The sequence below is a fragment of the Nannospalax galili genome, unplaced genomic scaffold (assembly GCF_000622305.1).
Source record: "Nannospalax galili isolate Female #2095 unplaced genomic scaffold, S.galili_v1.0 scaffold33, whole genome shotgun sequence".
Lineage (NCBI taxonomy): Eukaryota > Metazoa > Chordata > Mammalia > Rodentia > Spalacidae > Nannospalax > Nannospalax galili.
Genome location: NW_008335436.1, coordinates 748,810 through 776,147, shown reverse-complemented (window position 1 = coordinate 776,147; position 27,338 = coordinate 748,810). Strand labels below are relative to the sequence as shown.

The following is a 27,338-nucleotide window of genomic DNA, read 5'->3' as shown; positions in this document are numbered from 1 at the left end:
GTTTTTATTTTTTGAGACAGGGGTCTCCCTGTAGCCCCAGCTCCTAGCTGGCCTGGAACTTGCTATGTAGACCAGGCTGGTCTCAATCTCTCAGTCTCGCAGAGATGTGCCTGCCTCTGCCTCCCAAGTGCTGGGATTAAAAGCACGGACCACCAAGCCTGCTGAATAATTTTAGCTGAGACTATTTTCTTTCTTTTTTTTTTTTGGTTTTAATAAACTTTTATACTTTGAATTGTATGAGCCAGAACTGTTCCATCTGTGATGGATTTTTATGGTGAACAGTTTTGGCTGTTTTGAGTTATATTTTAAATGATTTCTATCTGTAATATTCATTATAGGTTGAATGAAAGATAATCTGTATTTATTCCTTAGTTAATTTGCTATAGCTATAAGCTATTCCTCTTAGCCTCAAATGCTCCTATTGTGTAGGATTGTTCTGTTATGAATATTTTATTCATATTTTTAAAGTCCTATCTTTTTGCATTAATTACCTATACCATTCATTTTTCTGTGACCATGTGTTCAACATGAGGTAATGGCTTTTGATCATGGAAAATTTCCAAAATATCTACATAGCTGGGTATGGTGGTGCATGCCTTTGATCCCAGCACTCTGAAGCAGAGGCAGGCGGTTCTTGGTGAGATCAAAGTCAGCCTGGTCTATATAACAAGTTCCAGGCCAAATAGGGTGACAAATGGCAGAGAGAGTTGGGCCTGGTGGCACACACTTTTAGTCCCAAACACTCAAGAGGCAGAGGTAGGTGGATCTCTGTGAGACTGAGGCCAGCCTGGTCACATAATGAGTTCTGAGCTGTCAGATGACCTTCCTCTGGCTTTCCTTTTCTACCCTTGCCTGTTCCTGAGCTCTGATTAAACACAAGTGGTCTCTAGGATTCTGCCTCATTCGGTTAAACCTTTTGACACACTCTTATCTATGATCTTTATTATAATCACCACCCCACTGATAGAATAGTTCTAAATAAATACATCTAACCTCTTTACTCAGTTACTTCCATATTCCGCTTCTGGTTGGGTGTTCCTACCTGGGCAGAAGTCGAGATTCTTGGCTTCCTTGGGCATTGGTGTTGAACGAGCAGCATTGCAACCATTAGTTCACCACGCTAGAAACGCAACACTATCCTGGACTCCTTCCTCTCACTCTCCCCTTGTGTTCCATCTAACTCCCTTCTACTGTATTATTCCTGAACAAGTCTCAAATATTTCCTGTCTTGCTGTTGAGGGTCTTTCTAGTCCAAATTTTCTATGGAACTCACTATGTGGATCTCACAGAGCTCCGCCTGCCTCTGCCTGCCAAGGGCAGGTATGTGCCACCACGCCTGGCTCCGTCCTTTCCCTTAACTGTCTCAGTGGGGTTGGTTTCTTCATATGAATGGCTGTCTTCTCAAATCCATTGCTTAAAGCTGTGCTGCCTTTCAAAAAAAATTTTTTTAAATTTACTTTTAGATATCAGTAGTTCCCTGTCAACTGCAGTTGAACTTAAAGTTCCTTACCATGGCTTAAAGTTATTATTGAGTCCTTGCCTGTCTCTAAAACCTAATTTTTAAATCAAATCTTATCTCACCCCCTTTTCTAATTCTAGCATCATTTAACTTAAAATGGTTTTCTATGCACATTATATAATAAAACCCTCAATGATTTTGGTTGGACCTGTCTCTCTGGAAGGTTCTTTTCAATTTTCTGCCTTTCCTTGGCTAGCTCATCATTTAAGCTGTCATTTAGCCATAAACCCATCCCAGTTCCGTGGGATGGCTCATGTGGTCCTTGGAGCATCTCTACCACTGCATCTGCACATGCCCAGATCCCAGCTGTGCTGGCAGCGTTAGTGCTGTGTGCTCCGAATGACGTGCAACAGGCCCCTAGTGAGTGTTCAGTACATCACCGATGGCCGTAGGGTCAAAGGCTTTATTTAATGCTCCTAGTAGAGATTTGATTCAAGCTTACTGTCAAAACACATCTTTTGTAAATTGATGAGTGATTAGCTATAAAGACAATTATTAGTATATTTAAACATTCTGGGACAACTGGTAACCAAATTCTTCCATTTTATAACAAACATATCTTCGCTATTATAAACTTTTTATAATTTAGTGGTTGGTATGGGTGAACAAAAAAAATCTTTTCAGATAATCACAGAAATTTAGAGCACCAAGAGTAAATCTTAATGTATATACATTTAAGAAATAGGGTTAGAGTACTCCAGGAAAGTAGATAAGCTATGACATAAGAATCTGCTTTCCAAATATATGAAGAACTTCAGTGACAGGGGGCAGGGGGAAAGGCAGTGGCCTAAGCAATCTTGAAAATTCCCAGAGAAGAACATTCTATATTTACCTAATGAATGCTCCTCAACATGTTTTTCCAAACAGTCTGAGAAACAGTCTCAGTCAAGTGGAGTCTAGGGAGTTGTGACAAGTAAATACAATGTGGTAGCCAAATAGGATCCTGGAGGAGGACATTAGGGCAAAAACTGAGAAAGCTTGACCAAACTGATCAGTCCATCTTGATGCTGGCTCATTATTTACAACATGTATGCTATGCTAATATAAACTCCAATTCTAGAGGAAACCTTACGTGGGGAGGCAGTAATGGGGCTATAACATCTTAAGTTTCTGAAAGGCCTGCAGCTATTCTAAAAAAAAGCCCATTAATAACATAAGAATAGGGAAAAGGCAATGAGAAAACCATGTAGGCTAAAAGAACACGTGTAACCTTTTCTAGCTAATGCTCTCCTTTGTTCTAGGAATGATTTTTCTAACACAAAGACTGAGCAGGAAAAATTAGCTGTCCAAAATCCTATAAAGATTATAAAAAACAAACAAAACCCCTAGCACTGGTTCAAAGGAAGGAATACAGGAAATTCACTGTGATTAGGCTTCAGGTTTGGAACAATAATTTCCTCTAATTGGATTTTTCAAAGTACTTCTGGAGGTGTTGATTCTATTCAATTCAATGCACTCTTACTGAGCACCTGCTTTCTGAAAGGCCCTTGATTTGAAACTGGGTAGTACATATAAAAGCTGAATATAGCCTAATTCCTAAACTAAAGAAGTTATCACTGTAAAAACTTAAGAGCTCCACAAATACACTAAAACACAAGGTAGAACGTCAGGGAGAAAGGACAGAGGGCAGACTGCTCCAAGGACGGCCCACACTGCAAAAGAATTGGTGAAGGGGTCAGTGTGGCTGGAATGTGGTAGGCTTGTCATGACCCCCCAGGGATGCAATGGCTTGCAGGGAACAAAGGGTAAATAAAACATGACCAGTCATTCTTTTGCAATATTATCCACCTGAGAACTTGAACTGGGAGGCTGGGAGGGCAGAAGGCTTAAAAGGGAGGTGCTGCAGTCGCTGAGCAGGCAGGCAGGCAGTGGGATCCAATCATGGTGCTTTACTGAGAAGGGAAAAAGGGAGCACAAAGCTACGTGGCTTTCATCATCCAGACAGCACAGTGAGGCCATAGAAAGAACTGTGCTACCAGTACATGGTCCTCACGGTCCACACTTCACCCTAAACATTTTTTATTTATGTGTATGTGTGAGTGTATGCCACACGTGTGCAGGTGCCTGCAGAGTCAGAAATGGTGTTGGATCCCTGGAGCTGGAGTTTTAGGCTGTTGTAAGTCACCCAACATGTCTGTGGATGCTGGGAACCGAACTTGGGCCCTCTGAAAGAGCAGCAGCATCCTTCAGTGCTGAGTTGTCTCTCCAGCACTCAGACTGGACCTTACTGTAATGCTCCACAACATGAGCTGGGACTCAAGAGAGGTACTAACAGCAGAGGGCTCCTCCTCTTCAGCTTGCTCCATAAGATGCAAATCAACTTTCCTTCTTCCTATCACATAAACCTTTTACTTTCCTGATTGTAAAAGTAGTCCATGACCATCATTTATTTGGAAACATACATGTAATAAAAAAATCAAGAGCATAGAAAACAGATACAATCTTTTCGCCAATACAATGGTTGGAGAGTGTCTATAATTTTGGTTTATTTGCTTCTACCCATTTCTTTTCTCCATGTGTGAGGTAACAGGGCAAAGTGCAATTTGTTAATCAGGGAACACAGACAGTACTGTGACAGATACAGGAAAAAGTTCTTATTTGAATATTAGAATCTGTAGCTGATTGTCTAAAGGCTGGGCTCCATTTCTAAGACGCATGTTTTGTGTGTACTACATGTTAGTGAACTATGCTACAATATGTTTTTATTTTCTCCTCTAAAACTATAAGGCACAAAACATCAAGGTTTATCTTAACAAGAGAAAAATAAAGGTAATAAGATTGTGTACAAAAAGCACTGTAGCCCCAAAGTGCTCAATTTGTAAAGAGGTAACTGTTTTATAATGAAATTTTAGTAGTGTGAAATTTCAACCATCGAATTGGAGAACAGACTGTATCTGTTTTATATGGTCATAAAAATACATTCATAGTACAGACCAAATTGAGTTACACACATAAGACACACACACACACACACACACACTTTTTTATTTCCTTTTTTCTGGATATATCTCACAATATAATATCTTAAATACTTTTTAGTGGACAATTGTTTTAATGTACCTAAAATTTATCAAGTCTTTAAGAACTATGTCAAATCTTGTCTCCACTGTAAGCATCCCACATTAGGTTCGGTTTATTATTGAGTTATAGTAACAGAACTTGTGAATGGCTTTACCAGGGTCTTTTCCAAATCATTTTCCTGAAATAATCTCTTAACCATAGTACTGATCACATCACACCCTAGCTCAAGACATTGTAACAGTTCCCAGTGGCCAAAGGATAGCTCGTACACTAGTGTTTGGGTGTTGCAAGCGCAGGCACCCTTCTCCACCGCCCCGTCCCCTCCACCACCCGCCCTTCTCTCACTTGCCATATTGTCCAGCTAGTCTCCTGTTCCTTTGGCAGTTCCCTCTGCCTGGGATTTTAATCCTATCCCGTGTTATTTTCTGACTTTCGACAGTTATTTACATGCATGTCTTTTCTTTGAATCAGGCCATTTTAAACTCTTTGAGGCTGGGTCTAGCCACTTCAATTCACTGTGACTAAACTTAAGGCATAGTAAAGAGTCTCTCAATGCCACACATTACAAAGTGTTCATAGAGAGATGGTGGCATAGTTAGCTTCAGCTGTCACTTTGACACAAACCCAGAGTCACCCAGGAAGAGGAAACCTCAACTAAATAACTGCCCAGATCAGACTGGCCAATGGCCATGTCTGTCTATGAGATATTTTCTTAACTGGTAATTGATGTAGGAGGGCCCAGCCCACTGTAGGAGGTACCATCCCTCGGCAGGTGGGCCTGGGCTGTATAGGAAAGGCAGCTGCTGGGCTGGAGAGATGGTTCAGTGGTTAAGAGCACTGGCTGCTCTTGCAGAGGACCCAGGTTCAATTCCCAACCCACATGGCAGCTAACAACTGTCCATAACTCCAGTTCCAGGGGAATCCCATGCCTTCTTCTGACCTCTGTGGGCATTGCATGATACAGGTGCACTTACATACAAGCACTACACTCATACACATAAAATAAAAATAAATAAAAAATTAAAAAAGGCAGCTGCCAAAGCCTGAGGGAGCATAGCCAGTATGCAGAGTTCTTCCTGCAAAATGAAATAAACCCTTTCTTTTCCTCCCCAAGTTGCTTTTCTTCATCACGGCAATACAGAGCTAACTAGAACAGATAGGCAAGCACTATTCCCACCCTCAGGGACCCCACAGTCCAGAGAGGGAGACAAACACAATAAACAGGTAAATGCAGGGTTACCCAGGAGATAACAGTGACATGGGAAAGAGGGAACTGGGGTTGAGCAGGCTGGTTTTGTGAGTAGGAGACTTCCAAGTCTACAGGAGAATACCAGCCAGTGGGGAGAAGCATGACACAGTCCATTTTGGGGATTTTAGAAAGTTGGTGTTCCTGCAGTGGGGTAGAGGCTCCACATTCTCCTTTGGGGTGGGAGGGCAAACAGCAGTCAGAGTTATAAAACACCATAGGGGCTTAGAACGCTATTTAATTCTTTTTCACAAACAATCTCTGGTTGTTCTAAATAAGTAGGTTACCTGCATTTTTCCACGAATAATTTACCTCTATAAACAAGAACACAGACTTTGAAGGCAGAATTTAGGTACAGACCCCTCAAACGTCTCAAACCCCTCCGCATTGTGTTTTAACACGAAGTGGGAATTTTAGCAATCTGTTACTTTCATAATCAACTTTCCTCCTGACAGTTGTGCGCCTAAGGCTTAGAGGGAACTTTAAGCATCTGTTAGAAGACTTGAACAATGCTGAGTCAAGACAAAACGGAAAAGGCCAGCATGTTTTACAGGAATGTTCTGGATTAGTGATTTTTGCCTCTAGAACAATTTCATTTGCTGTTTAAAGACAATTTAATATATCTTGTTTCAAAATGTCCTATGTTAGCATATTTATGATTGTCAGTAACTGAGTGGCCATCAGTAAAATAACAAGCATGATGTACAATGATGGTAATTGGATTGTCCTCTCAGAATTTCTTGGATGTAACAGTGCTTAATGAAGCAGTGGTATTCCCTGCAGACTGACCATTCCTATCTCTCTGGAGCCTGATGAGCAGGGAAGCAATTATGGTCTCATGGAATGGTCTCCATGTAGAGTGAGTATTGTCTGGTGATCCAGACTGACAGCAAAGTCAAGGAAATGGAGGTGAGGGAGAAGGGAAGCCAGGAGAGTGAGCACCACATCCCATCAAAGTTGTGGCAAACCAGATAACCCTTGTGTTTATATGGAAAGGAGTTTGGAAAGCAAAAGAGAAAACCATGTGAACATCCCCCAAGAATTCACTCCAAAGAGCAAAAAACCCCGAGCATCCTGCTCATGCTGAAAATGAGAAAGAAAAAATAGGCAAAGGCTGTGCTTTAAGGAAATATAGGCAGGCAGAGAAACAGGTAAACACACAAAAACAAGACTGGAGCACCTGTCAAGACAGTATATGAAAACACAGGGGAAAGGAAAAGGATCAAGGGCTGGAGGACGTCTCACTGCAACGCCAGCATGAGAGCTTGAGTTCAGTTCCCTGGAACCCACACCAAAAGCTGGGTGAGGTGGTGTGTGCTTACAATCCCAGCACTGCGTGGGGAGGATCCAAGAGCATCCCAGGGGTCCATCTGGCCTGATCAGTGAGCTCAAGGCCAGGGAGATGCTGCCTCAAAGGAATGAGGTGGACAGCACCTGAAGAATGACCCTCAAGGATGACATCTGGTCTGTACAAGCACATGCACACATGTGCAGCATGAATACTCACACGGACATGCACGCATGTATATATACACACATACACACAAAAAAGGGAAAAAAGGATTAAACAAAATAATGAAGAAGATGAAGTAAAAAATAACAGCAAAGAATATTTAAGGCAACACTTGGACGTTTCTCGGAATGGTTATTTGACCCCTGGTTCCTTTATTGAGGTGCTAACACATGCTGTCATATGTGTTGATAGTCTTGCTGTCAATACTGCTTGTCTTGGAGATGAAAAGAACCAAGAAAGAGCTAGATAAAGGATACGAGTCCAGTAGTAATGGGAAGAGCATACACAGAAAGTTTATGAATTCTAAGTGATCACGTCTATGCAGACAGGCAATTATAGCACTACATTCCAGTAAGAGCTCAAATCTCCCAAGCCGAATCACCTTGTTGGTGACCCATATGTGATTCATATTTAGCTAATAGTTCTTATCGTTGGTTTAGAGACATAGCTTCCTCCTGGTCTTTAAGAAATAATCTAGTCAGGTATGGTGGTGCATACTGTTAATCCAAGCACTTGGGAGGCAGAGGCAGGTGAATCTCTGTGAGAGCAAGGCCAGTCTGGTCTACACAGCGAGCTCCAGGCCAGCTGGGGGAGGGAGGGAGGAAGAGATGGAGGGAGGGGGAGAGAGAAAGAGAGAGAGAGAGGGGGGGAGAGAATAATCTAGATCTGGGGATGGTGGTATGCATCTGTAGTCTCAGCTACTCCAGAGGCTGAGGCAGGGTGATAGGTTGAGCCCAGGGATTTGGGGTTAGCTCAGGCACAGCCTACATAGACCCCATCTTAAAACAAAACAAAAATTCTCTCACATCAGCCTGGGTATGTCGCTGACAGCCACTGTCCCATCGTGGGTCTCGCTCTCTCCATCTTCCTCCTCTTCCTCACTGCTCTCTGACTCCTCGCTGGAGGAAGAGTAATCGGTCACTTTCTTCAGTGGACGGTTGGTTTCTTCAATGCGGAGTTCTCTTAATTCTTTGGCTAATGCAGTCAGATCCTATAAAAGAAAAGTCTGTCAGCATATGAACTGCACATATGACTGAAGTTCTATCTCCCAGCCAGTCAATGCTCCAGCTTAAGCAACAAGGGAAAAAAAAAAAAGCTCTCTAGAAAACCGTGACAGACAGAGTTACTATATGGAACCAAGGAAACAATGTTTGTGGAGTGTAGAAGATAGAGAAGGAGATGAAATCAATCTAAACTGTTCAAAACTAATGGCTAGACTGAGACTGTTCAGTTCTGAATACGTATGTGCATATATGTGCATGCCGTGCTGTGTGCATGCACATACATACAGACATTGTGTTCTCTTTTTATTTTGAGAGGGTAAAGTTGGTCACCCTCAGAGGTAAATGGGAAAATACATGGGAATAGAAATTATCCCCCAAGAATTCTAGAAATCCTGTCCAAGCCACGGTGAAGGCCTTTCCCTCTTGTGGCTACTGGACCAAAATCTAGCATCAGTCACAGAACAGAGCAGCCCCCAAAGTTCATTTGGCGTGACACTATTCCCTAAAGAACAGAGATGCCACATCAAATGACAGCCCACCCCAAAGCCTAGTGCCACTGAGAGTCAGAGCCACGGAGCTAAGTTAACCAAGAGGAACAACAAACAAACAGTAAACAAAACAAACAAACAAAATATGTTCTCTTCCAGAATCATAGGTGTTTCATTTTTAAGTTTTAAATTCCAGTCACCTGGGAGAAACCCTGACAAAGAACGCAGAAATGAATGTGTGAACACCCAAAGGAAGAGAGAATTCCCAGTTTTCCATGAGTTTGATGAACCCTGTAGCCTTATGGATGCGATGAGGTGGCGCTCAGGCACTAGGCACAGTGCAAGGCGGTGTGCGGAAGTCTGGCTACCTTTTACCGACATGCTTTGAGAGCAAGGCAGGGGGCAGCAGTTCTGCAAAAGCGTGGCCGCTCTAATTGGCATGGGTTAGACTGCCCATGGCACGCAGCATGCAAATGAGGAAAAAGCGATTTGACATCGGTCTTACCATTTCTCCCTATTTAGGGCCCCATGTGGGAATCAGAGCATTCAGTGAGAGACAGGGGATTAGGGAGAAAGAAACTTGTTGAAAAATACTAAATCCCACATTTTAAAAATGGCCATATTCTCTCTTTATTTCAATCCAGAAATGTATTTGTCCAATTCACCTGTTGGAGGATTAGCCTAACTGACATACTTGATGTTAGATAATGTATCCCAATCAGTTAGAAGAAAAACTGGGATAAATGTGTACAGTTAAACAGTAATTATAATTTTGAGAAAATGCACAAGCTATTACATTGACTGTCACCTCGGTATCAGGCACAAACATTTTGGTTAACACTAAAGGAAGAAACAATTCCATGCTTCATCGCAATTTAGGAAATTCAAGTTGTCAGGTGAATGAGTCAGGGTCATTTCTTGAGTGTCAAAGGGAAAGCAGTAATGAGTCAGTTTGTCCTGAGGTCTTCCGATTTGGAGCCCCTGTGAAAGGGGAGCTTCTGGAAATTCCAGCTTCACATCTTATTCCCAAACACCCTTGCTCAGGCTTTTCCGAGTAATGCACACTTCCTCAAAAACAGGACCTCAGTCTCCATGGATGAATTCATCCCATCTGAGAAAGTGAATACAGAATTGCATTCGAAAGACTCAATAGTGTTCAAAGAAAGCATAGGTCTTAAAGAGGAGGGTTTACACACACACATACACACACACACACACACACACACACACAGAATTTCAGGCAAATTGATTTCTGGTTTCTTTAGCAATGGGCTCAAATCAGTTTGAGGCTAATATTCACATTTCAGCTTTTCTACTTATTTCCTCTTGATAGCTGCCAATAGATTTATCTTTAGCCAACAACAAGAGCGCAAAAAACATGCTAGACTAGCACAGTAGGGAGAGATTGTTCACAGATTTGCCAAGGAAAGGAAAAGACTACCATGGTCTCCCAAAGTAGTAAACATAACAATAGATTAGATACATTTATTCTGTATTCGGATTTTTATATGTTAGGACCAGGCTAAATCTCATCAAAGAATAACTAATATTGACAATGTTCTTTATCATTAAAACTACATTTTATTATAATTTAAAGAGAGAATATGGTTTAAAAGAGTTTATTTCTATTGCCGATAGTCTCAGTAAATATAATACTACCACTATGACTTATTTGAATTAAGGATACATTTTTCACCCAGGGTATGGCTTTGCTTATCTCTGTCAGTTCAAAATCAGACAAGAGAGATGTTTAAAAAAAAAAATCAAAACTAGTTAGAAACATTTAGCAGGTCAATAGCTCAATGATTTTTTAAGCATCACTTTAACATTATGACTGGTTTTATAATTTTGCTTTTAATCAGAATTTTTATTTCAGCATTATTAAAAAGCTCTTTCCTGAAACATGAAGAATAACTGCAAATTCCTTTTAAGTTTAATTGGTAACAGCTTGGAGGGTGAGCCGTACCTGAAAATCTCAAGGTATGACTAATGAGTGGCTTAAAAGTAAAACCCTCAGAGAAAATTAATCTTCCACAGCTTCCTACATGGCTAACTGCTTTTGTTTCTCAGCTATCCATGATGAAAAAATGTTCAATGGTGAAGTTACAGAAAATAGACATGATGCAAAACTGACGCCACTGGGTTCAGGCCCATTGTCATACATTTTATTTTCTGACAATTCCAATTTTCTCCATTTAATGAGTCTTTATGGTAATTTATTGCTTGGCTGTCTCAAGCCTGAAGCTAAAAAGTATTAACAAGGGGGGATAAAAGTGCTATTTTGCATGAAAATATTTGAGACTGCATTAACTAAAAAAGAAATATGGCAAATGCTGATTTTTTTTTCACTACAGTGCAAATGTGAAGTGAAAGTCTTCACATCCAAACATCCAAAGACTCCTTTGATATAGCACTTCTTAGATTCACCCTGATATAATTTTTCACCCTGAACAGCTTATTTCATCTGTCAGCTACTTACATCTTCCTTCAAAACATGCTTTTAGGTTTCTTTTTTGAAATAATATATTCAACTTGTAGTTCAACTCCTTGAGCCATTGTATCGTTCAAGAATTTTAAGCTGGTCTTTTCTTGGTATGTTGATTTTTTAAAAAAGGAAATCTAAAAGTGTGACACTGGGTGAGACTCTTAGCTTCAGTGACCTAATCTGGATGAAAAAGCATTTGGGCCACTAGTTATTACTCCAGTTCCCTCCAATCTATGGATGTTTCTAGAATTATCCAGATTTCTGCATATAAAGAAAAAATAATGGCATAGCCCATGTTTGCTTCTGCAGGTAGTCTGCGTGCCATGCATCTAATTATGCAAAAGTCAAAGATTTATTTATGAAAGCTGTATTAAATAATAGCAGACAATTGCAACATTTCATACTGCACCAGAAGGTAATGCCAAATTGATACTCTTCCCGATTGATTTTTATGAAAAATTTAAAATACTGAATTAGCAATAACAAGCAGTAAGTCTTTTAAAAAGAGTTGTTTTAAGACTTTTTCATTTCCACTCAGGGTCACCCAAGTAGCAAGACAGTCACATGAAGAAGTCACATCAAAAAAGGAACGGAGAAGGGAGAAAGGTTAAGTTCAAGATTTCCCAGCTACGACACCATTAACATTTGGGGCCTGATAACTTTTTATTGTGGGAAGTTCTTCTGCGTGTTGTAGGTTGTTTAGATCCACCCCTTGGATCGATCCACAAGCTGCCAATAGTGCTGACCCCATGTTCAGGTGTAACAACCAAAACAGACTTCAGATTTTGCCAAGTAGCTCCTAAGTGAAGGAAGAGAAGCAATTCTGGAGAAGAGTCACTGACGCAGGATCAGCTTGGGGTGTTCAGCGTGGGCAAGGTGAGTGACAATCAAGGGGCAGGGCTGTCAGGTCACTGGAGGCTTCTGTTCTGATACACAGCCCCAGAGATTTTGGCATGCGGTTCATGCTACATCAGTTATTTATACCTCTGTCGCCCCATTCTGTGACGGCGTGTACCAAAACAAAAAGTGATTTGCAAAAGCCTGAGACACCCAAGGTGAGCCAGCTGAACCCCGGAGAGGCTTTGTCTTGTGGCATTCACCGCCACATCCAGTTCTGAACTCATGCAATTCCCCCTTAGGTTGTGCATACACACACTCCTTGTTAGCAGCCACAGTGCCAGAAAACAATTTTTTCCCCATCTGCTCTGTGCGAAAGCTGATAAAACACTGGGATAACCCCTTCATTCCTTCTCACTATTATGAGGGAAATGTACAGAACAGCTGTAAACAGTCCCTGTTCCTTCTCCATAAATCCCATGTGAAGTGTCATTACTTCGTTAGCAGCAATTCCTTAACTGTGAGAGTAACTTTCTAAACCACTCTGAACGGTGAGGTGGTCCTAGCTCAGGTGAAAATCAGCTTCACAGAAACATGCTTTCTCTACTTGCAAAATTAGTTCTATGCCTATGGCTCAAAGCTGAACAACTGGTTTTCCACGGCACTTTCCACTTTACAAAATGCCTTTGCTCACATGACCTAGAGCAGCCTAAGCAATCTTGTCAGTAAGGAAAGGCAGGTATTTTTAGTCCCGTTTTATAGATGAGGAAACTGGCTTGGAAATATTACGAGACTCATTTTAACCAGCTATTCATTGGAGGGAGCCAAGTTTTAAGTACAGTGTCTTGGTCCCTGAAGCCAATGCTTTTTCCATAGACTTTTACAAAAATATACTCAGCAGAGCTATAGCCTCAAAGCAGTAATGGGAAGCCTCAGATTCCATGCATCTAGGACTCTTTGCAAAGCCTCCCTAGGAACAATTCCACTGTGCAGTATTCATGCAGGTCTGACAAACAACAGTAACACAATCATCTTTCTTAGCAAGCTATCTACGATCGACAAAGCCATATATTTTTCTAATGGAAAAATGCCTCCACAGAAAAGGAAATAAAGTTACTTAACTCACCGGGATTCATTAACTAAGGTTGATGCTGCTGCTGCCGATGCTGTTAATGCCCCACAAAATTAATCTAACAGGAACTCCTTGTTCACAAATCATATACTACAAATTCGAAGTGTGTTAGAATTACATCTCTTTGCTTTGTTAGTAAAACCACTCAGAGTCATCTTCTAACAGGTTGGTGAGTACAGGTTTGTTATTGGAAGGTACTGGAAAGAAAAACTGTTCCATTAACAAAGCACTGATAACTGTTGTTAGCCCAGCTGGGCACTGAAAAAGTGACATTTTTGCTTAGCAGGAAGACTTGGAAGGGTTTTACAAGTAAATCTGAGCATCTCAGGTTGGTTTCTGTTGAAGGGACTCTCCACCCTGAGGAAAGCTTTTCTTGTGATCCCACAGGCCTCAGTCTGAATGTCAATATCAGGAAATCGGTTTAATATTTACATCTTGTGAAAACATAACCAAGAAAAGGCAATACTAACCTCATCTATAGCTTTCTTATAGCTCTGTGATAAGAGGAACCCAATTCAGAAGAATCCACAGAAGGGGAGAGCCAGAAGAAAAGAAGGTTAGACACAACAGTGGAATGGTTAGTATAAAACAGATACATGCAAAAAGGCAAGACAAGTTCTACCCAGAATGAAGCAAATCCCTCTTATTATTACTTAATATATCTCCTTATTTCAAGATGCCCAAACAGGAAAAAGGCTTCATATTCATTTCATAGGAGAGAGCTCAGAAGACTGAAATTAATGAAGTGGATGGCAAACAACCACAAATTAACTTTCTCCTTTTAACTAGCATGCTGCTTTTCTTGAAGATTTTTTGTTTGTTTGTTTTTGAAGATGGTGTTTTGGGTATTCCAGGGTGGCCCTGAACTCATTATGTAGCCAAAGATGACCTTGAACTTCTGACCCGCTTGCCTCTACCTCTTTAGTGCTGATATTATAGGCATATATCACTATGCCTGGTTTATATGGTTCTGGGGACCAAACCCAGGGCTTCATGAATGCCAGGCAAGTCTTTACCAACTGAGCTACATCCCCAGCCCATCTTTTCTTTCTTTAAGCCTACTTGGGGTCCATCGAGTTATAGCAATGAAGCTCAAGTTCAAGTTGTCAGGCCGTTTCACATCATGCTTATTAAGTTTTGGTTTATAAAAGACAGTCCCTAAAGGCATGAAAAGTAGCAGAAAACTGTAACTAGTTCATATGAAAAACAATGTGGAGAAAATGCAGAATACATAAGAACAACCTGTAAGGAAGAGCTCAAATGTCTGTGACCGCCAGTTTAACATTACTGAGCAAGTACTGCGGAATGTATAAGCTGTTTCTCCTCCATTTTATTTTCTATAGGAGTGATGAACCACATAATGTCCATAGGCAGAGGAAGCAACCTCAAATCCATTTACTTCTTTCCTGTTCATGCATGACTTCCTTCTAGATGCTTCTAGTGCCCATTCTTATTCATCCCAACAGTTTTTGTTCACAGCCATGGGTTTAACCCCAACTACTTTATCTTGTGGGCTTTCTGGTAAATGAAAAGCTCAAAATTCTTAAAGACAAAAGACTCACAGCTGGTCGACTAGGCCGGGTGATGTCCCTGGACTCTTCTGGTTTTACCTTGGAAGGCTCGTGAGGGAGCACAGGTGATCCTTCTGATTTACTGTTGGCTAGAGAAAAGACAGGGCCAGGAAACATGTGACTTGACCATTAGAAAAGCACCTGAGTGAGTAACCATTAAGAATGTTCCCTTGAGGGGCTGGAGAGATGGCTCAGTGGTTAAGAGCACTGGGTGCTCTATGCAGAGGACCTGGGTCTGGTTCCCAGCACCCCTTGGTGGCCAACAACTGTCCATAACTCCAGTTCCAATGCCCTCTTCTGACCTCCATGGGTACTGCACAACACGGGTGCACTTATATACATACAGACAACACTCTCATATGCATAAAATAAAAATGATAAATAAAATATTTTAAAAAAGGATGCTCCCTTGAGATTACTTAGTATACACATCACACATGTAGGAAAAATCTATGAATATATCCACTTAAAAACAATAAATACTCAGGAAACAAAATCAGATAGACAACCGAGGCTGGAAATCTAGAAGTCACCAGTAAAAATGAGACATGGGGCTGGAGAGTTCAGAGTACTTTCTGTTCTTGCAGAGGACTGGAGTTCACAAATATTTCTAACTCTAGTTCCAGAGGTTCCAACACTCTCTTCCGGCCTCCGTATGTACTGCGTGTGTGTGGTATATGTTGGCAAAAAACTCAAAAATAAAAATAAACTCTGAAAAAATGAGTAAAAATAAAAGAGAGATGGCAGCATGCACGGCTGTCATCTTTTACTGAGCCTGCTGTACATCAGGCACAGTGTTCCATCCTTTCTCTGTCAATTATCTTAATGAATCCTTGCTCCAGTCCAGTGGTTATGGCACTACTTTCCTATTCTACAGTTGAGCACAGACTCAAAGACAATAGAATTGGCTGAAGGTGACGATGAAGCTATGGACCTGGGTGGGATTCTATATGATTTCTGAAAGTCCTCGTCACCATTATGTCAAACAGGCTTCTAGATGAAAGTTCTAGGCTTGGTTTCTCCTTTTATCACCTATCCATCAGGACAGGCTGTCCTGGTGGAAGCTTACCGAGAGAAAAAGAGTTTTATTTTATTTGGTGGAATAGATTTTAAATGGGGATGAGACATGATCTTGGACTTTTAATGAAGAAAGAATGAGGTATGGGCAGGGAGGTGAGGATAAACAGGAAGGGACCTAGATAAAGGTGCAGAGCAAGGATGGGGGGGGGGAGCTTCCTGCAGCCACAGAGGCAAAAGATGCTGTGTAGCTTTCATAGGTTGAGAAGAAACCCAGGAGAACACAGACTTTCTCATTTTGTTTCAAATTTTTATCTATTTATTCAGTTTTATTTTATGTGCATGCATGTGTTACTTATGTATGTAAGTACACTTATGTGTGCAATGCCTGCAGAGCCAGAAGAGGGCATTGGATTCTTTGGACCTGGAGTTACAGATAGTTGTTAGCTACCATGTGAGTGCTGGAAACCAAACCTCTTAACTACTGAGCCACCTCTCCAGCCCCTCCTCGTTTTGTTTTAAAGCAGTCTTTTCTAGGCAGGAATACACCAAAGGCCCCAAAGAAGTAGGGAGCGAAGGAAGGAATATCAGGATTAAGCCTGAGTGAGATCAGAGAATTAAAGTGATATGTATTGATTTTCTTTGCTATTTGCTCTAAGGATGCAAAGTCTCTGATGAATAAAAAAAGAAAGTTAATGGAATGGCAGTTTTCTAGGTTAAGAAAAATCTATATTTGGATCAGGGCCACAAAGACACACAGAGCTCTGGGATATGGCACTGATGTCAGAAGAATGCCTAAGGGGCAGCTGTGGACCAGTCCGTGACCAATAGACACACTGGATGCCAAGCTTTTCAAAATGGATATAGTGGTTTTACTTATTTGAAAAATGAATAGTATTAAGATACAAATTATGGCTGTGTCTATTGACGAGGTAAGAAAGAATAAAGAATTGATAGTTTTCTTCAGAGAGAGTGACTTCTAAGCCTACCAATATTCATCAAATTGCACTTAGGAAGTGGCTCAGAGGGGTTTATTTTGATTGGTTAGGACAATGTATTGCTATATATAATTACTTGTATAATATTAATGTGTTCATGAGCTGCCTCATTAATGGAAACTGGGCAATGATGAATAGTTTGAATTAAATTCTTGGAGAGGCTTTTAAAAAACTTATCTACTAGAAACAACCAGAAGCGTCAAATATATGTGTTTAGGGCAAAGATATTTTCCTTCTCTCTAGTGTATTTATTCTATATTAGTTTTTAATGAAATTTCCTTTTGAGAGATACCCAGGATTATGAAGCTCCCTGAGAATCCTGGAAGGGATTCCTGGAGCCATGGGAACAGGACAGAGGGGCGCAAGACATTCTGAAAATGAAGAGTCAATGGAGAGGGACATACAGAGATTGAGAGTACCCATATTTTGCGAGGATGTCACTGTGTGGAGATCTCCCTGGGAAACAGTGGTGACTTAACTGGACAGGCATTTTGTCCATACAGGTGTCACACGCACGGTTAGGGATGGCGGCCCAGTCCCTTCATGAGTTGGAAGCAGGAGCAGATAAGGGCTTTTCAATATCACACAACAGTGGTCCCACCAGTGCCAGAGTCAGGAAACAGCCCTTCCTCCCTGTCTACAGCTTTCTTTCCAGACATTGTTGCTAGTGACAGGTTAAGAGAATGCTTTACCTCGAACTCTGGTTCGTTCACTAGATCCGGCTTGTGAGCCAGGCTGGGAGCCTCCTTGCGAGCTCGGCTGAGAGCTGGGTGTGCTGGAGCTGGAGGAACTGCCGCTGCTGGTCCTCTGCAAGGGGCTCTCCAAGACGGGCTCTGTTCTTCGGAGATCAGGGTTGCTGCAGAGATGGTAGAACCCATTCGTTATGGGTCAATATCCACAATACATATGGAGCCCAGACAATTCAACAGCAAGAATACAAATAACCAGACTTAAAAATGGGCAAAGGACTTGAAGAGACATTTCCAAATGAAGACATACAGCTAGCTATATATAAAAATTCTCAATATCACTAATAAGAGAAACGAAAGCTTTATACTGCAGTGAGTTATTGCACCTGTTAGAATGGCTTTCTCAAAGCAAGGAGAGAAAACAGGTGCCGGTGAAGATGTGGAGAATAGGAAACAGCTGTAATCTGTTGGTAGGATGTAAGTTGGTACAGCCATTGTGGAAAACATACTGGAAATTCCTCAAAGACTTAAAGATGAAAGTATGACATGACCCAATAATTCCATCTCTGGGTATATATCCAACGGAAATAAAGACAGTGTGTTTCAGAGATATACACATTTGTTGTTGAATTATTCACAACAGCCAAAATATAGAATCAATATCAGTGTCCACTGATGCACAGATGGATAGAGGATGAGATATTTCTATATGTATCATATATATTCTATACCTATATATGCCAACCACACAAGAAGGCAAGCACTGCATGATTTTACTAATATGTGGACAAGCTCAGCTCAGAAAGGCAGAGCATAATGCTCACTATCAGCAGCTGTAGGGTTTGGTGGGGAGAGAATGAGACGTTCATCAAACAGAACAGTTTCAGTTAGAATGAACAGGCTTTGGAGATTTATTGTACACCACTGCGGGTTTACTTAACAATAGGCATGCTTGAAGTAGAACTTCGTTTTGAGATGCAGTCTCGCTATGCAGCTCAGGCTGTCTGGAACTCACTGTGGAGTCCAGGCTGGCCTGGAACTCACGCTTCTCATGCCTTTGCTTTTGGAGAACTAGGATTTCTGCAACACCACGGGCAGCTTTGAAGTTGATCCTGAATGTTCTCATTACATAACAATGATAAGAATGTGAAGTGATACATGTGTTGATGGGTTTGATTATGCTGACTGTTGTTTTTTTTGTTTTTATTTTGACAGGGTCTTATGTAGCCCAGGCTGGTCTTGTTCTGACTATGTATCAGAGGATGACCTTGAAGTCTGATCTTTCTGCCTCTGCCTCCCAAGTACTGGGATTACAGGTATGCATCACCACACCAAGTTTAAGAGATGAGGGGATCAAACTTAGGGCTTCGTGAGTACAAGGCAAGCACCCTATCAACTGAGCTATATCTGCAGCTTTAAAGAGAGATTAAAAAAAACAATTATTGGGGCTGGAGAAATGGTCAGCAGTTAAGAGCACTAGATGCTCCTGCAGAGGACCAGGGTTTGGTTCCTAGCACCAACATGGCAGTTGACAACCATCTGTAACTCCAATTCCTGGCAATCCAACACTGTCTTCTGGCCTCCCCAGGCATTGTACAATACACATGCACTTACATACATGCAGGGAAGACACTCATGCAAATAAAATTAAAAATTAAAAAATATTATTAAATGCTAACTCAAGAACAAATTAGTTTGTGGGCTAGTTGTCCTTCTTTTTAAGAAGGCATCACTTTATTATTCCTGTTCATCTTTTTAAAAGGATTTATTTCTATTAATGTGTATGTATGTGTCTGAGTGTTTGTGCATCTGTGGAGGACAGAAGAGGGCACTGGATCTCCTGGAGCTGGAGTTACAAGTGGTTGTGAGCCTCCTGATGTGAGTGCTGGGACCCAACTGGGATCATCGGAAAGCAGTAAAGGATAATAGGGAGGCATAGGGCAGGGCTACCCTGCTCACCACAGCCCACCATCAGTGAAAAGGGAAGGTACAATCCAGGAAGAGACATCTAGCAACAGTGGCCAGAGGCAGCCCCTGAAGATTTTATGATTGTAGTAAAAAATAATAAGCAGCATTCTTAAAGTTTTTAGAAAGCTCTTCCTTTTAATGCATAATTCACAGATCTCTTCTTTTAGCCACTACACTTATATAATCCTGGGCCCACAATCTGTGAGACTAGTGTTAAAACTCCAATCTGTTGCCACCCAGTTGCTGGGAGGGTAAAACCGATAGCGCATCGTCTCTTGTCTTTCCAACACCTCTAGTTCTCCAAACTCCATGAACATGTTTGTGAGTAGACACTACAGTACCATGGCTTGGGTGCAGTGAAGCACTGTTAAAATATAATGTGTTATGCTTTCATTCACTCTGACCAGCTCAGGGGAAGCAAGTGTATGCCAGGTTTCCTGTACTGTGTTGACTTTTAAGTGTTTACAAGACTCTGAAAATAACATGGTCCTATGCTGGGGCATTTGTAGTTTACCTTACCAATAACTTTCCCACAAAATGTCCATCCTTGCAGGCAAAAGTAAACCATATGATCTTTTTAAAGATAGTGTATAAAATACTGGGATTCCTAATGACATTTTCACACACACTTTTAAACCATACAGTCTTGCATTGTGGTAGTACATCTGCCCAAACCATGGTTGTGTAGAAGTAGCCAGAACCACAGATAACTTCAGTATTAAACAGGGGTAAAATTAAGCATGTCTTCATAATTATTAATTTTGATGATATAAATGCAGAATTTATGACAATATTTACTCTTGTAGTTGTTATGGTAAGAGGGTGCTAAGTCAGCCTAGCAGTAATACCAAGTGCGGAATGATCAGTGCTAAAACTGAGGAGAACCAAGGGTATTTGATATTATAACAGCACTCCTGAAAGTTGAGTGGCAATTTTTGTGGAAAACTACGTTTAAGGGGTTCGAATAAATTTGGGTCCCAATTACATATATCCTTAAATTAGAAAATGCATAAAATAATCTTTCTTTAATATTTTATTTATTATTCTTATATGTATGAGTGTATTGCCTGCATATATGTGAGTGCACCCGTGTCGTGTAATGTTGTGGAGGTCAGAGGAGGGCTTCAGATTCCCCTGGAACTGGAGTTAAGGACAGTTCGTAGCCACCATGTGGGTGCTGGGAATTGAACCTGGGTCCTCTGCAAGAGCAGTCAGTGCTCTTAACCACTGAGCCATCTCTCTCGCCCACAATCTTTATTTCTTAAATATCTCACATTGTAAACTTGCTATTTTTCATAAAGAAATAACTGTCTTTCCTTTCATCCTTAAATAGTGAATTCTCCCCCACTGCTCCTTTTTATGAGACAGTAGTGGTCGGGGAATTATGCATAATTAATAAATTCCCACAATATTTTAAATATTTTCAAAATATTTAAATATTTTGAAAAATATTGTAAAAATTATTACTAACCAAATATAGGTTCAGTGTTCTGTAGAGTATGGAAGTTTCCTGGTACTGCTCTGACTTTGTGGAATGGTGACGTCATTTTCTTTGAATTAAAATGTTTTTATTGAGAATGGCAGTGATACATGCTCTGAAATGTTCTCCCTGGTGGCTGGAGTGACAGCAGGGTCTGCTTTCCTTTGATTCTTCAACTGAAACCTTTGCTACTAAGCATCTGAGCTTCACCAGATCAGGATGAAGGATGGAGAAGCACAGTGTCATGGCAATGAAATGTTTGTGGCAGAGATGGTAGTGAACAGAGTGCAACTCTTAGAAAGAGGCTATAAATATTGATAGCTTGTGGGGAAAATTCACACACAGAGGGGTCACAGGTGGTGTTACAAAGGAGAGACACATGACTGGGCCTTAGACTAGTTTCAGCTACGGTGGACACATCCTGAGCGGAGACAAGGGCTGGGATTTTCCTGCTGCATGTGAGTGTCAGCAGGACAGAGGACCAAGTCTGTGTTAGGAAACAGGAAGCGGGGTGATCACAAGAGGATGGGTTGGATGGCACCAGTTTTTAAGCTGTCCATGGTGGGCTTGGTGTGGGAGCCTGGCCAGCAGAGAGGAAGGCTGAGCAGACAGCAGGCTGTGGCCATATTAGGGGATGATGTTTGCAGAACTATTTGGGATGCGCATGCGTCTTTGATGGAGCTCAGAGCGTCTATGTATGAAGCTAATTAGATCCCATGAGCATTAAATACCTGACCTGGGCCTCATTAGCACAAGCCTTCACCACTCCAGCTAACCAGCACAGGTGCTGACAGGATCAGGCTGTTTTTTTTGCTGCTGGACACAAAAGAAATATGTAGTATCTATGTAATCACACAGAGAAACAGGGAAAGCTTAATGTCTTTTCTATGTTTTTTTTTTCTTTCTTAAATATACACGTAATTTGGGAAAATATTCAAAGTTTTCTTTTTCTTATTTACTCTGGCCTTAGGAGCTGAGATGCCTGAGATAAATGTTCACAGAGAGGTTCAATTTCAGAATTCCATTAAATAATAGATTTCCCTTATTCACATATTGATGAGGGCTACTCTGATCAGAACATGTAAAAACTTGAAAATATCCAAATACATTTCTTCCTCAGGTTTATTTTTATTACTTTTAAATTATATACACATGTATATGTCTGCTCATGCATGTACAGGTGCTCAAAGAATCCAGAGGTGTCAGATCCCCTGGAGCTGGAGTTACAGCCACCCCATGTGGGTGCTGGAGACCAAACTTGGGTCCTCTGCAAAGGCAGCCTATGCTCTTAACCACTGAGCCATCTCTCCAGTCTCTAAACACATTTCTTGAAATGCTAACTTTTAATTTACACGTTTTCTACCCAGCGGTCAATGCTGTTTGCTCTATAAAAGAAACAGTGAAGTAAAACTGTGGCAATTATTCCATCCCCTTGAATCATATAAGAAGTCAAAACAGAAAATGAGGATTACAAAGTGATTTCATGTCCACAGCCTTGGGCCAAGCCTTTAATTAACTGGCTGACTGCCAACATTCTCTTTACTTTGTTCTTGGATGACATAGCCAATGAGAACAAACAAGTCATAAGAAGATAGGTTTAGGATGGGGCAGGGAATTATTTTCGGAAATTAAACATTTAGTCATTGGGTTTTTGACTGGGTGTTTCTGGCTTAATTTAAATCTTTTCATATTTCAAAAGTACTTGTTGAGCAAGTTTTACTTTGCTTTAAAAAGAACACATGAATCAAAGCTAAATATTAAAGTTCCTGGGATTTAAAGAAAAGCACAATTTTTAAAAAATGATCAGATCAAATCTTGATCACCTTCACAGGATGAGGCAATTGGGGGTCTGAGAATGGACTTGAACTTGAGGCATAAGCCATGTCCAGTTTCATAGGCAGTAGAGAAAAGGACAGGAACAGTTACATGGGTTCATGGTCTCATGACCATGTGTCCCCACCCAGACTTGACTCCTAGAAGGCACAACAGGACACTATTTCTAGCCTGAGTAGGGAAGCATAAACCCTGTAGGATTACATCCTTTAAAAGACAGCAGCTACAAGGACTGAAGATCAATGACCTCATGTTAGGAGAGACTGTTAACAGACCCATAAACCACAGTTCGAGAAAGGTAGAGGCAAAATGGTATCCTGTCAATCAATGACTCAAGGGTCCCTAGCCTTTGGGAAAACAAATCAACACTACTGCATCTATGGCAAACCAAGTGGCACTTTGAAGCGCAGACTTTGGTGTCTGCCAGAGTCCAAATCCTAGTCCTACCACTCTTACTTCTGACACAATGGGCAATTTGGTTAAGTTTTGATTATCTCAGTTTCCCCATCTATAAAATGAGTGTGATTACAGTCACTGCCTCAGAGTCCCTAATTGGTTTAAATAGTATCGGTAGTGCTGGCTGGTGAGATGGCTCTCTAGGTAAAGGCACTTGCTGTGCAAGCCTAGAGATCTGAGTTTGAGCCATTGAATGGTGTAAAGGTAGAAGGGGAGAACAGGGTCCACAGAGTTGTCCACTGACCACCACACATGTGCTATAACACAAATATCGCCCCCCATATCATGTTTGTCTGGGTGTGTGCATACACAAATAATAAAAAATTAAATTATTTGAAATCCAATTAGAACAGCATAACAGCATGTCATAAACATAAGGTACTTATTAATCAACAAAATAAATGCAAATAGTCTCAGAAACAGAAGGCACAAACCTGACAGGCCTGTCCCGCAGCACATGCAAGAACAGCTGATTCCTGTACAGCTGCATCTAATCAATGCAGTATCTATTTAAAACTATTTTATTTATTATTTTTATTTTATGTATATGAATGTATTGCCAGGTTGTGTAAGTTCACCCATGTCAAACAATGTCTACAAAAGTCAGAAGAGGGCATTGGGTTCCCTTGGAACTGGAGTTACAGACATTTGTTAGCCACTATGTGGGTGCTGGGAACTGAACTTGGTTCCCGGCAAGAGCAGCCAGTGCTTTTAACTGCTGAGCCATCTCTCCAGCCCCACTTTATCTATTTAAAAGCCTTCTCTTTGTAGAGATCTTTTAGATCTAGTTATAATGTATATAGATAGCAAAAGAGCGAGATAACAGAGCTATTCCTACGAGAGGGAAGTGTATTCAGAATGGAAACGCCCCAATTTTGTTCTCTTAGAAGTATACACTTGAGCAAGCATGCTCTGACTCTAGAACCTTCAATTCAGGAGTACTAATTTGACTCTAGGATCTCCATTCAGGGTACACCTGGGTCCATCATTAGTTCAAACACATTGTTTCTCAAATTGTTACAAAATAGCACAGTTTTTCAGTTACTACATAACATTTTCCACCTCGGATCTGGGATTCCTTAGTACTAAATGCAGGAAGCAAAGATGGAGCTTCTTTTTAAAAAAATATTTTATTATTATTTTTTATTTATGTGTATGAGTGTATTGCCTGCATGTGTGTAAATGCACCCATGTCATGCAATACCTGAGGAGTCAAAAGAGGGTGTTGGATTCCCTGGAACTGGAGTTACCGACAGTTGTGGACTGCCATATGGGTGCTGGGAATTGAACCCGGGACTTCTGCAAAAGGAGTTGCTTTCAGCTACTCAGCCATCTCTCCAGCCCCAGCTGGAGACTGAGCTCTACCTTCTTTTCCCCTTTGGCTGGCTTAGCACAATGGTTTGTTTCTCACTGCCTCAGAATGCATAGAGGGGAGAAACACTCAGAAATCCAGGACCCTTCTTTGTTGACACACTGTATCTTCAACTCCTGGGAGTCCCTAGGTTGCCCACAGGAGAGAGAAGGCCTGCCTTCTTTTTTCAGTGCGTATGAGTTTGTATCTGAATGTGTGTGTGTGTGTGTGTGTGTGTGTGTGTGTGTGTGTGCAGATGCTTTTCCAGTGCATGTATGTGCATACGTACATGGAAGTCCAAGTACAACTCTAGGTATGATTTCTCAGGAGCTGCCCGGCTCCTTTGAGACAGGGTCTCTCACCAATTAGACTGGTCTGGCTGGCCAGTGAGTCCCAGGGGTCCTCCTGCCTGCTTTTCTAGGACTGAGATTACAAGCACACACCACCACATCTGACAACTTTGTATGGGTTCTAGGGATTGAACTCAGGTCCTCATGCTTGGGGGGGGCAAGCACTATACCAACTGAGCCATCTCCCCAACCCAATGTACCTTCTTTAAGTAAGTTAATTTGCATATTTACCCCAAAGCAAGATAAGAATGTGAGGCAAGACACAACTGTGTCCCTAATACATGCACCTCAAAGAGCATGAGGTATAACTTGACTATGGGTCCTGGAGTCAGGCAGTCTTGGTTGGAACTACTTGGTCCCAAAGGCACATACAGCCTTGCACATAGCAGGTCACTGACCTATATTTGGTGAATTTAACAAATGAATTAAAAATAACACAATACACCCGGAATCTTGTCTTTACTGAGCCATGTGATTTTAATTGCAATCTATTCTAATTTTGCTAGTTTTCTAGTTTCCCTTGAGAATCACTTTAAAGAGAAGGCTGTGAAAGAAATAAAGGACTATGGGCCAAGTATAGGAAGTATAGCTTAGAAGTATTGTAAAGGACAAATTATTTAAAAGCATTCCCCTCATGGATGGGTGACTATCTGTTAAATGACACAAAAGAACTAGTAGACTAAGGTAGAAGAGGATGAAGCTGTGTGATAGAAAGTCATCATATCTCCCTTGTCTGTGCCCCTGGAAGCTCCTTTCCACAGCCCAGGCTTATAGTGATGGAAGGAAGATGACCCAAGCAAAGGCTTCAACGCACTGCACTTTCTCTTTTGAAAATGTTCTGAGATAGCCAAAGCTGGAGAAGCCCAGGAGGAAGGATCTTGGGCTGAGTGAGAGGTACTGCTGTCCCCACAGCTCAGGGAAGCTGCATGAGCAAGCTCAGATCAAGCTCAGATCAGTAGAATCTCTTAGCTCAACCACAAAATAATAAAAAGTAACAAATTGTCATTTCAGTCCAACCAAATGTTAGGAGTGTTTGTTATTCAAAGGTGCAGGAAAGAGGCACTGCCAGATGGCTCAGTTAATAAAGTGCTTGCTGTGCCAGCCTAAGGACTTGAATTTGGGTTCACAGCATCCATGTCAAAAGCCAGGAATGGCCAGATGTGGTGGTATTTGCCTTTAATCCCAGCACTCAGAAGGCAGAGACAGGCAGATCTCTATGAGATACAGGTTGGCCTAGTCTAAACAGCAAGTTCCAGGACAGTTGAGGCTACAGGGAGACCCTGTTTCACCAAAAAACAGAAGACAGGCATGGTGACACATGTCCATAATCCCAGTGCTGTGTAGGCAAAGATAGGGGAATCTCTGGGGTTTGCTGGTCAGCCAGCCTAGCTGAATCAATGAGTTCTAGGTTCAGTGAGAGGCCCTTCTCAAAAGAGGAGGAGGAGGGTGTGATAAAAGAAGGCACTCAACATCCACCTCTGGCTGCCACACGTGTGCACATACACATGCGTGCACATAGACCAACATGTATACGCACGCGTACACTAAAAGGTGAAGGAAAGCTATCTTTATTCAGTAAATCAAATCGTGACATTTAAAATAAAATGCAACAGAACTGACAGTTGCAAAGTGATTCACATCTTTAAAAAAAACTTTTAAAATCTTAAAAAGAATTTTGTTTATTATGTATGCATGCATGCTTGCATAAAACACCATGCCTGTGGAGGTCAGAAGACAACTTTGTGCAGTCAGCTCTTCTTTTACCTTTATATGGGGACCAAGCTCAGGTCACCAGGCTCCCTATGAGCTGTCTCAGTGGCCCAATAATTCACATGTTAAGTGCTGGTCATGTGGAGACACATGTCAGCAGAAGCAAGGTGTTCAATGAACTATCTCACACGTAGAGATGGGGACTCTCCACCCCTTCCACAAATCTTCCTGACTTGCATTGTAGGTAAGTTATTACACCCCCCCCACCCCAGCTCACTTTCTTTCCAACCTGTGTAGGTAGAAAAATGTTAGTCATTAAGTCTTCATTCTTTGCACAAAATATACTGTTTAAATGTTCCAAAGGGAAAACTTGTGTTTTATAAGCTACTAACCACCAAATACCCATATCTTAGGCCTTAATGTCATTAGAATAGACTTCAGAGGGACTAAAAAGCTGCTTCCTACTTGCTGTATAACGGCAGATCTCTCTTTATTTGGCAGGAGAAACCCTTAAAGTTGGAATGACGTTTGATCTAAGAAGCTAGATTTTCAGCAACTGATCTAATGAATGGAGCCCAAGGGCAGGATTCAAACACACAAGGAGCCACTGATAATTGAGGACTTGAAGAGGAGGACTGAGAAAGCTTAGCCTGAAAGCAGTGCGAGCTTG

The 27,338-nt window shown here is 41.3% G+C and overlaps 1 protein-coding gene across 6 annotated transcripts in view; it reads right to left on the bottom strand.

Annotated features, from left to right (window-relative positions):
- The window catches only part of Tnik (TRAF2 and NCK interacting kinase), a 448,219-nt gene that overhangs the window by 38,173 nt on the left and 382,708 nt on the right, over positions 1-27,338 (bottom strand). For 3 of the 6 annotated variants that reach the window (XM_008830100.3, XM_008830102.2, XM_017797397.1), the window contains 3 exons: positions 17,524-17,687; positions 14,808-14,905; positions 8,106-8,290 (listed from right to left, as the gene is read on the bottom strand). In XM_008830100.3, coding sequence (XP_008828322.1) covers positions 8,106-8,290; positions 14,808-14,905; positions 17,524-17,687 — 447 coding nt within the window. Of the gene's footprint in view, positions 1-8,105; positions 8,291-9,296; positions 9,306-13,715; positions 13,740-14,807; positions 14,906-17,523; positions 17,688-27,338 lie in introns of all 6 variants that reach the window. The other 3 variants (XM_008830101.2, XM_017797396.1, XM_017797395.1) reach the window with 2 other exon arrangements.